Here is a 12,002-nt window from a genome sequence, read left to right as displayed (position 1 = left end):
TTTATGCGTGTGTTTGTGTTTGTATCACTGGTAGAGAGAGAGAGAGATGGAGAAAATTAAAAAGAGATGCTGTACAGAAACAGAATTTTATTCTTTTTTTAAAAATGTATTATTCATGGAGATTTTCAATAAAAGGCTATAAAAGACTGCTCGTTTCTTTGAAACTGATTAATCAGAGATTTAGAAAAAAAGTAATCTTTGGTTTTATTGCCTCTACACAAATGCAAAATTAAAGAGAATGTTTTAAAAGTCAGCCGTAAAAGTAATTTCTTTTACGTGTTTTGTTTCGTATTTTAAGTTTTGAATAAAGGTAGTTAAATTACTGTAAAAGTAATAGGAATTTAAATTGAAAAACACATGGTAGTGTAAGCATTGAATGACAAATAAAACTCCAATATTCAGCTTTATGATATTGCTAGTGAAACAAAATAACTCATAGGTAAATCTTTCAATTCTGAATTTAAAATTCCCTGGATTCATTTCATGATACGTAAGCTTGTGATTATCAACATCAAGTTCATGGGTTTTCTCGAGTTTTTCCCATTTCCTTACACTATTTTCGTTCATCCAATTCTTTCGCCATCTAACATTTACATTCATCATAGGGGGCGCGTGGTTTAGTGGTAGAGTGTTCACTTCTTGTGCGTGGGGTCCCTAGTTTAGGCTAAGTGATCTTTGTGGTGGACATACACCGTGTGTGCGGGTTTTCTCGGGGATTCTCCCGCTTTCTGCCACTTTCTTCATTCCACCATTTCATTCATTTCTCATCATCACCGTCTTCCTTAGTTTAGCAGACATAACCGTGGGGAGTAAAACTGAAGGATTTTATTTAATTTCATTTTTATTTTACATCCATCATTCGTCTTTTCTCATCTTGCAGAGGATAATGTATCACGTAAATCTCAATATATATATATATATATATATATATATATATATATATATATATATATATATATATATATATATATATTTAAAATATAATATACGTATGTATATGTATGTATTACAAAATATAGATAAGAAGTCCTGTTATGGCATTAAATCAAACGAAATCTTTAGTTTAATGTGTCATTATGTTGTTTATATGATAAATGTTAGTGGATCGTATGGGAGAAGTTTCTTACACATCTACAGACATTCAGCTTACATGGTCTAGGATGGAACCAAGGAGTCTTTACATATGAGGTAAGCACTTTATCACTGGCTTCATAGATGCTGTCAGATCACATCACTGTCGTACAGGCAACCTTAAATTTGCTACTATCAATTTAATTATGTTTATAAGTGGAAAAATGGATGAATAAATTTTGTAGAAAAAATGTTCTTATTGGCCTGGACTGTACGGATGTGTAAACGCAGCGTTAATGTCGGCTGATTGGAGCAATGGATATACCATTGAATCGACTGTACTCTTTCAACGCGAAGGGAGGACGCGCTAACCGAGTGTTGAAAGTTTCCAATGCGTCTAGCACGCTAAAAATTTATCTCTTAGGGGATTCAATCCAGGTCCTCATATTTGTATCCTTCTTAACGAGCTTTCACCAAGCAACCGTAACAATTCATTAAAAAAAAATCACTACTAAGAGAATATATTTTCGAAATTGCGTACTCTGTTAACTATTAAATGAAATTAGCAAGTTAAAAGAGGATTTACCAAAAAAGATGAGATTCTAATTTTCTAATGTCCCTGTCACTTTCTCTTTCTGAACACTCGGTTAGTAATACAAGCCCCCATATATCCCTTTGCAACGTGTTCATACCTACAACTAAGAAAGAAAAAATAAGTTACTTGCAAAAACTTAACGCTAACAAGCTTAAAACACACCATATAATCTGGTTCCGGAACTAGCATGGCGTTACCAACACCACGTGTAGTCGGACAAATTAACGTCTGTTTTACCGCGTTGCTAACACCGTGTTTACAGTGTCCGTATAGTTCATTCTTTACTGTTAACAGAATTTTGTTAATTTCAAGTTTTAATAAATTTTATGAGAAACCAAGAAATTCCAGTTTTAATGTTATATTACTTTAATAGGGACTTAGAGATTATCTTTAGAAATGAACTGTTTGGTGCTTGTTGCACAAGAGTTCTTAAATTAGCAAGAGAGTTTTCAATTACCTCCAGAAGTTGTATTACCTTTAGTTCTATGAGCCATTGCCATAAGAGCTTATGGAAAAATAGCTCCAGTGTCTCAAGAAGTTTCATCTATATGGTAAGCATAATAGGAGAGTTTAGAAGAACTTACTTTTTATTTAGTAAACTATCGATGATTTACCTAAAAGCAATGTAATTAATTGAAGCGACCGTTAGCGAAGTTCCTACTATTCGACTCAAGTGGCATTTGAAATGAAATGAAATCTTTGAGTTTTACGTCCCACGGTTATGCCGGTTGGGCTAAAGGAGACGGTGATGATGAGTAATGAATGAAATGGTGGAATGAAGGAAGTGGGAGGAAACTGGAGAACCCCGAGAAAACCCACGCACACGGTGTTTGTCCACCACAAAGTTCACTTGGTGGGGGCTGGGATCGAACCCGAGACCCCAAGCACCAGAGGTGAACGCTCTACCATCAAGTGGCATTTGAGTGTTTGTCCCACGATAATTCTCGTAAAATTTATCCGATTTTGATGAAACATGGAATGTGACATCTTCTACTTGCAGAAATATCCTTATTGTTTGAGGTTATAATACATCAAGTATAAGAGGGTGGAGGGGGTAAAATTAGTGTTGCTATATGTCCGTATTTTGTACGGACTATTTGTATTTTTGGGTCCGTGTCTGTGTGTGCGTATTGTACAAAGCATGAACTAGGAAAATGGCCGTATTTTGAGATTTTGATGCTGCCCAAAAATTTCCGAGTTGGGAATTGCTAAAATCTCGGTTGAAAAGAATTGTGTTTTCATAATATAACATATTCTAGTTACTACTAATAAAGTAGGTTATGTTTTTGAAAAGTATGGTTGTGAAACATGGTCGCTTACTCTGAGGGAAGAACATAGACTGAAAGTATTTGAGAACAGGATCCTGAGAAGAATATTCGGACCCAAGAGGAACAAGAATGGGGAATGGCGGAAGCTTCATAACGAGGAACTACATAGTTTATACGGTTTACCCAACATTGTTAGGGTCGTCAAGTCTAGGAGGCTTAGGTGGGCAGGTCATGTAGCTAGAATGGAAGAAAGTAGAAACGCTTTCAAAGTCTTGACTGGTAGACCCATAGGAAAACGACCATTAGGAAGACCTAGGCGCAGATGGGAGGACAATATTAAGAGGGATCTCGCAGAGATAGGAATACAAAGTAGAAACTGGATGCAATTAGCTAAGGATAGAAGTCAGTGGAGAGCTTTTGTGAACGCGGCACTGAACCTCCGGGTTCCATAGGCCATAGAGTTAGTTAGTTAGTTATGTTTTTGAAAAGTTTCTCATTTTTCTATTCCAGGGTTCGTTCGGTTAGATTTAATATACGTAATTTAATTACATGATATGTTATATTTGTGTTAATGAAAAAAATATATAACATATTAGTTTCGAATAGTGATTTAAGTATTACAGTAAATAATTGTGTCATAACCTAAAAAAGTGTTTTTTAGGTAAGACATTTCAAAATATTTATTCTGTGTTTGGACATTGTATTTTTTTACGAATCGTCATTTTAAGGCTTGTCTGTATTTTGGATCAAAAAATTATGGCAACCCTAGGTAAAATCAACCCCATGTTACAAGTTTACAAATGTACACGCAAGATAATTTTCCAATATAAATACGTAAACATATTTCGATTATGGCGAAACTTCAAGTAGGCCTATATTTCCTTTATTGCTAAACTATATATAAACTTTCTTACAACTGTGACTGCACGAGGAACACATTTAACGTAAACAGCAAATTCTCTCGCTGTCTTTTGAATACAGAGCACCATACACCTGTGATTGCAACACGTCTCTTTCGTTTTATTGTCCAACCCATCTTCAGCATATTTTAGCTCTCTTTATCTATAATGTTATTTATTTATTTATTGAACAAATTCCCAGATACAGCATAATTGTGCCATTTTACACAGAGAAATGTCAACAAACGGGGAAAAAAGAAAAAAGAAAAATAATTAAAAAATAAACAACAACAGTAACATCAATAGTATTAACAAAGAGTGCACAAGTAATATTATTTAGCCAGCACGCGTTTTATTGCTCTTTCAAACACCGGGTAGCTCGAAAAAATGTCCACCTCACTTGTTAGATTATTATAATAGTTGGGTACTCGGTGAAAAAGAGACCTCTGTATAATTGTCAACCTAGGGCGGTCTAGATGGAATAGGTGGGTATTCCGGGTTTTGCAGGAAGGGACATGTAAGGATAGTTGTTGAATTAGGGTTTCTGACCTCAGGTTCTCATTTACAATCTTATGAAGAAACTTCAAATCAGAGTTATGTCTGCGTACTTCCGGCGTCTGGATATTAAGATATCGCAAAATTTCCTCCTTAGGTAATATTCGAAGTGCGGGAACACGAAAACGTACTATTGCAATAAAGAAATTGAGAACAGACTCAAGTCTAGAGAGATGTGTAGGTGCGGCCATGGCCCATATGTGAGAGCAGTATTCGATCTTGGGTGCTATTAGAGTTTTATAGAATGTTGTTAATGATGCCACAGTACGTAGTTCAGTGAATCGGTAAAGAAGCCCCAGCATAAGCATTGATTTATTACGATTACAGAGATTACAGAGATTATTATCATGATTACAGAGATTATTATTAATACGCTCAACATGAAGAGTATATTTTTGCTGATAAGTTTTATTGTTTATTATAATCTTTAGGTCAGATTCCATGTTACAAGGCTATTTAAATTCCAATGGCTTCTTTAAAATACCTCTAAACAAAATCAGCCTAAGACTGCAAATTTGCTGGTATTTTATTAGTAAGTAAATTAGTAAGTAATGTTGCCATTCTGAATAACTTACTGGTCGGTCCAGTCTTCTTACGGGATATAAATATAAAGGACCAATATTTTAATTCTTATTATGGTATTATGAAATAAAATTAAAATATTGATAATAAGTTATCCAAGGGAGAATTATTTAATAACTTCATTCCTGATATATATCTTTCTGTCAGACTTAACTATACAGGACTAGTATAAGTGATTCATTTGCCTTTGCTTTTGGCTTTTGAAAAGGCATTTTCAAAAAGTACTACACATACACATATGAAAGATATGTAATAGAATCACCAACTCGCCAAATTTATACTCCCTCTACAAATGTTCATCAATAATGAGCTCTTTGGTGACACGACATAAGTCCAGACGATACTGAAAGTCCTTTTCCTTGCTTTCCTTCCAGTTTCGACAGATACTAACCTCGTACTGCTACACCCGATGGGAAACATAATGGACTTGTGCTACCACACAATACAAACTTAGTGAGCTTGTGGTTCTTTTTATATATCTTTCATATGTAAACATGTAATACTTTTGAACATATAGCCTTTTCAAAACGAATGAATCGTTTATGCTAACTCTGTATATTTCAAGGTTAAAAATTCAATTCTTCTTCGTTTAGAGGATATTTAATGCGTATACAAAGTACAAAAATGAAAATGAAACGAATCTCTCACTTGAATGTCCCATGATTATACCGTTTGGGCTAAGGAACACGGATAGTTAAGGTAAGTGAATGATTATGGAAAAATTAGTGGAATGAGAAAGTAGAAGGAAAGGGGGCTATAAACAGTACAGTGAAAGTATAATTTGAGCTTCTAGTTTCCTAGGCCATGTAGTGTACTATCTTCACTAGTAAATACAAATGTCTTTTATTTATATTTCAAACCTTCAGTGCCTATAGGTTAAAACTGGGAAGGATGCCATTTGTGAGACCGGTAACTTTATTTTTTTAGAGTTAGCAGTAAACCATTCTCATATTATGGGTATCTGTTTGAGTAGTTGTGAGTAAAATTTCTGTTTATAATAAAGGATAGACACTTACTTGCATATGTAAATTGAAGACCATCCGTCCATCTGAAGTCTCCTTCGTAAGCTCTGTCAGTTGCTCCAATCCAGTAAGAATTGTGATCTGCATAGCCAGGGCTGGAAAAGAAAATAAGAAAATGGTCACATAAACGGCGATAGTTTTGTAAATATTATCATTACCTATTATTAATTAATAGGTACTTACCTATTAATTCATTATTAATTTCAACATGAATATTAATCAGTAATATATTATGAAAGATGGGGACTGTAATTGGATATAAAACTTGTTATATTCTACCGGATTATTCAAAAAGAAGGAGCACATTTGAAATATTTGTGTCTAATGAATTACAAAAGATAGAGAACATTCGATACCTCGTTGGATAAAGGAAAGTTCAAAGTTTTAACCCTTTAGCGCGCAGCTTTGCATATATGCAATATTTACTTTGAAATTGTATTGCACCATGCAGGGGCGGATCCAGAGGGGGGCGATCGGGGCGATCGCCCCCCCCACAAGAGGAAACTCTTATTTTATATATAAATAAACCCATCCATAACAAGTTTGGAGCTCTTAAAAGTAGCAGTATTACCGCCAACCGCCCCCCCCCAGAAGTCTGTCCTGGATCCGCCCCTGGCACCATGCAGTTTCTAGTTCGGACAAAGAAAAACAGCTTTGCGTATCAGCTAAGATGCCCTTTCATTAATGAAGTTCTGAATATCTCGCTAGATGTCATAGTAAGCCAGCGTTGGACTGTCTTATCTGTTGCACGCGGAGTTACACCATATTGTCATTTTTGAGCTTTCTTTGCTCGTTTAGGTGGACAGATTTTGAACTGTTGACTTTATCTGTGTTATACAGAAGTGTAATGAGCACAAAAGTGCAACTACGCTGACATTCGTCTCGTTTTATTGGTTTTATCTGGTTTTAACGGGCTTTGCACACGCAACTTCGCATAGACCCTATATGCAAACACCATTAAATATCCCAAAGACCACATATTATTTACATTAAGTTTTTAAAAAGAATTCGCGTGCTTCCTACACCGAAACCAGTTCAAATTTAAAAAAAAAATCAGTCTGATCTGGAAAATGGCACGTTAAATGGTTAAACCCTTACCTATTAATTCCATTCAATATCAACAGCGGCGCTGTTGTTTGTTTACAAGAAAGTGGTGACGCCCCAGTATGCAAAGAGGGAACTACTTTGTTGAAATGCAGCGTGTATTTCGTTGTAAGTACAACAAAGAGCCGCTTCGTCATAAACAAATTGGCAATTGATACAGGAAGCTCATAGAAGATGGCTGCATATAAACTGGCCGTCCTCCCACGTCCGGTGAAAATTTTGAGCATATCTGAACGTAGCCCTAGAAAATACAAAAGCAGAGGAAGCAGAAAATTTGGAGTTCCGCAACTAACGGTATGGTGTGTGCTTTAAAAAAAAACAAAAAAAAAAAAAAAAAACACCTGTATCTAAAGCCGAATAAGATGCGGGTACTCAAGTCATTCATCCTGCCCATCATGAAAAAAATATTAGAATTTTGCTCTGCAATTTGTAAGATTTGGAGTATGACACTGTTTCTGAACGACTATCTCTTTCCCAATGTATCAACATTTCGTATCTCTGGTAAAGTGAATCACCACAATGTCAGAATTAGGGGGGGACTGAAAATCAAGGCATAGTCATCGAACATAAAAGAGCCTATGCAAAGCTGAATGTGTCTCTCGCCATTTCCGCCAACAAAGCTTTTGCTCCTTTCTTTTTTACGTACGAACCTGTGCCTGGAATTACAAAACTGGATATGCTCCAAAACTGGTTGTTTCTGCAAATACAACAAATCGAGATGATTTTATCTTCTGCAAAACTGTGCTCCACCTCACTTCCACCACGAATTACGGCAGTATCAGAATGACACTGTTTCAGGACGATGGATTGGAAGAGGTGAGCAAACTTTAAAGGTTGGTGTGTGCTTTAAAAAAAAAACAAAAAAAAAAACACCTGTATCTAAAGCCGAATAAGATGCGGGTACTCAAGTCATTCATCCTGCCCATCATGAAAAAAATATTAGAATTTTGCTCTGCAATTTGTAAGATTTGGAGTATGACACTGTTTCTGAACGACTATCTCTTTCCCAATGTATCAACATTTCGTATCTCTGGTAAAGTGAATCACCACAATGTCAGAATTTGGGGGGACTGAAAATCAAGGCATAGTCATCGAACATAAAAGAGCCTATGCAAAGCTGAATGTGTCTCTCGCCATTTCCGCCAACAAAGCTTTTGCTCCTTTCTTTTTTACGTACGAACCTGTGCCTGGAATTACAAAACTGGATATGCTCCAAAACTGGTTGTTTCTGCAAATACAACAAATCGAGATGATTTTATCTTCTGCAAAACTGTGCTCCACCTCACTTCCACCACGAATTACGGCAGTATCAGAATGACACTGTTTCAGGACGATGGATTGGAAGAGGTGAGCAAACTTTAAAGGTTATCAGATCTTATTCCTTGCAACTTTTATCTGTGATGTACACTCATGTCCAAAATTATTGTCGTATGTCTATAAATATGTTGTTGTAGGAACATAATTTGATAACGAATTCGCCCGGTACTTTTTATAATGTTAGTATGTGTATAATCGGCAAAGACATGTATGTAGCAAATTTAATGTCAAAAGAGCAGTAAATAAGAACAATAAAACGAAAATAAAACTTTCTTCTTCATTTAACAACATTTGTTTTACTCATTCTAATTTTCGTAATTATAATTCTTTTTCTATGAAATTTATCATAAATATACATTTTTCGATTATACACATAGTATCACTATTATATATATATATATATATATATATATATATATATATATATATATATATATATATATATATATATATATATATGCAACAATCATTTTGGACATGAATGTACATGAAAGACAGCGCATATGTAAGATATGTAAGTCCTATACCTGCTACATTTCAAGATCTGTCTTTACAGCAATGAGTTCAATAAAAATTAATTCGTATGTGGGAAGAAATAGATTATCGATTCAACGTTTGTCGCATAACAAGTAGTGTTCATATTAAAAGCATAAAATAAAACTTTGAACATTCTTCTATTCAGTGATGTATAGTATATCTCTCTATCTGTTTCTGTTTATTAGATACAAAAATTTTAAATCTGCTCTTTCTTTTGAAACAACCCTGTATTTCAGTTAATAAAAATATAGTAATAGTTTCTAAGTGCACAGAGTAAAAAAGCTATGTGGCGTGTGTAAAAACGTAGGTTATATGCGAAATCTTGTAGTTTTTGGACTTAACGTACGATTATAGCAATGGCGTATTTAGGAAGGGGGCTTCCGGGCTTAAGCTCCCCCCCCCGAAATCTTACTTACTATAGTAAAGTATATGAAATATCTTGCAGAATTTTCACATTTTCAGGCAAAGCCCGCCCCCCTCGAAAGTTAGCAAAGCCCCTCCCGAAACAAAATCGTAAATACGCCACTGGACTATAGGTAACATCTTGCATCAAATGTTTAATTGAAAACGTATGTTCTATAATACTTTCCGTATAAGTGTTTCGAATGTACTTTCCGTACGAAAGAGAGAACTGTATGTAAGCGGTCAGAATCTCATACAGATGGACGTATATATAACATATAGGTGATGTATGCAACAAACGTATATGTATGTAATTACGGAAGACTATTAGATGTCAGACAACCTGCAGCAGCATGATGTAACATCAAAGCTGGAAAAGGACAGTACACATGTAGTATATGGATAACGTATGCTCAGTACAGATCTCCATAGTAAACTTATGGAGTCCCTATATTTGTACAATATACTGCTGCACCGATAATGGATTTTTCTCAGTGTGTTTCGAGCTTAATTATTTCTTTTGTAAATATTTTAATGTTAGGTTTTTCTTCCTTTAAAAACGAAGTAATATCTTTTTTACTCTCTTTTTAAAATGTGTATTTCTACAAGTCATTTAATCGGAAATCCAATCATCATAAAATATGTATACTGCCCAAATTTGAAGTTTCTGGTAACACAGTTTCAACTGGGCGTTAATTAATGACTGAATTATATTGGCCTTTTTTCCGGTATGGATTACCAACTTTTTTCCCGCCTTGTTTTCTAAAGTACTTTACATTATTGATGTGTTTACCATAGTAAATCCACAGCGTAGGTTGGCACTTGTGCTAGGAGACATGGTGGCTCAGTGGTAGACCGCTTATCTCTGACGCGAGGGGTCCCTGGTTCGATCCCCAGCCATCTAAGTTTATGGTGGAAAACATAGTGTCCGTAGGTTTTCTTAGGGCACTCCCGTTTCCTTCTACTTTCTCATTCCACCAATTTCTCCATCATTCACTTGCCTTAATCATCGTCTCCCTTAGCCTAACAGGCATAATTGTGGGACGTTAAACTAAAAGATTGAATTTATTTTCATTTTTGGCACTTTTGCTGTTTACTGTACTTCAGCAGTATGCGTATATTTGTAATTAAACACACAATTGTCAGTGGCGGATCCAGTCCGGGGCCCGAGAGCCTAGACTTTCCAGCTTTTTAGTGGCAGAAATGAATTAAGCTATTATTGATATATTTTTTTGGAAATTTAGTAATCTTATGATATATCTAGTCTGGATTCTGGCTCCCCCTAGTTTCACTATCTAGATTCCCCTCTGACAATTGTAGATTTATATCGTAATTGGATATATTAATCATACTCATATCATATGATATTTTTTAAGGCAATGATCATAATATTATTTTTAATGCACTGGTTTTATGTAGGTGGTTTAACTTGCATGATAATTTTAGAAGTGTGTAAATTGCCGAAGCCACAGATGTTTAAACAGAAAGGATTATTTGGAAAAGGTTGAAATAATATCAATGCAGCTGGGACTTCCTCTTAGCTATACAATAACTCAAATAGTATTCTTTTCTGGCTGGAATCGTCAGCGTAGACAAATCCAGAACTTTCCTTATTGGTTCGTAGCGTTTGGAAGCATTTCTGCACATCTCACTACCTATTGAAGTGAGTATAAGCCTACATTAATTATCACATTTCACGTTTTACTTGTATGTAGTATTCGTATGTATCAGTCTGTTCCACATAACTTCCGTAAACATTACCCGTCCCAGTGATGATTTAAGATTATTTTTCCCACAGGGGGGGGGGGAAGAGATTTAAATACACAAGAGGTTAAATTAATACTGGTATCTCTTGTTAAGCACGATCGGATATTTGCCCAGGGGGTTTTCGGTGGAAATTTCCCTGGCCCACCCTCTGAAATCATCACTGATCAAAAACAAACAAACAAATAAATAAATAAATAAATAAAATTCTTATCTTATCTTATAATTCTTATAATCACATCTTATAGTTCAACTTCCCACGATTATGCCCTTTGAAAATACCTAGTAATTGTTTCCAAGTTTCTCATTCACTTTTCTTTCAACCTTTTTTTTTTTAAATACAATACTTTGTTATACAGCAAAAAATTAAAAGTCATGAAAATATCACCTGTAAACGCGCCCTTACTAGTCAGAGTAGAACAAAGAGAATTTGAAGAGGTCAATCATTTCAAATATCTGGGAAATATTTTGACGAGAGACGCTTACTGCGGCAAAGAGATCAGGTCAAGAATTGGCTTAGCCGAAGAAGCATTAAACAAAAAAAGATTACTTTCAACTAGCAGGCTTAATATTCCACTAAGGAAGAAGTTGGTCAAGTGCTATATATGGAGCATTGGACTGTATGGTTCAGAGACTTGGACATTACGGAAGTTAGAGAAGAAATATCTAGAGAACTTCGACATGTCGTGTAGGAGGAAGATGGAGAAGATAAAATGGGCAGAAATGGTAACAAATGAAGATGTTTTAAAACGGATAGGAGAGAAGAGGATTCCTTTAGCCAGCATTCTTCGTAGAAAGGCCAATTGGATTGAACATATCTTGCGAATAAATTGTCTTTTCAAACCGCCATAGAGGGAAAGATGGAAGGAAAGCGAGGAATAGGAAG

At 35.2% G+C, this 12,002-nt stretch overlaps 1 protein-coding gene across 2 annotated transcripts in view; it reads right to left on the bottom strand.

Annotated features, from left to right (window-relative positions):
- LOC145675647 (uncharacterized) overlaps positions 1-12,002 on the bottom strand; it is a 920,247-nt gene that overhangs the window by 331,425 nt on the left and 576,820 nt on the right. For both annotated transcript variants that reach the window (XM_081746206.1, XM_081746207.1), the window contains exon 5: positions 5,987-6,087. In XM_081746206.1, coding sequence (XP_081602332.1) covers positions 5,987-6,087 — 101 coding nt within the window. The remainder of the gene's footprint in view (positions 1-5,986; positions 6,088-12,002) is intronic.

The sequence above is a fragment of the Thermobia domestica genome, chromosome 18 (assembly GCF_964235325.1).
Source record: "Thermobia domestica chromosome 18, izTheDome1.hap1.1, whole genome shotgun sequence".
In the NCBI taxonomy this organism is placed as follows: Eukaryota; Metazoa; Arthropoda; class Insecta; order Zygentoma; family Lepismatidae; genus Thermobia; species Thermobia domestica.
The sequence above is the reverse complement of the archived record's forward strand: the minus strand, read 5'-3'. Positions and strand labels throughout refer to the sequence as shown.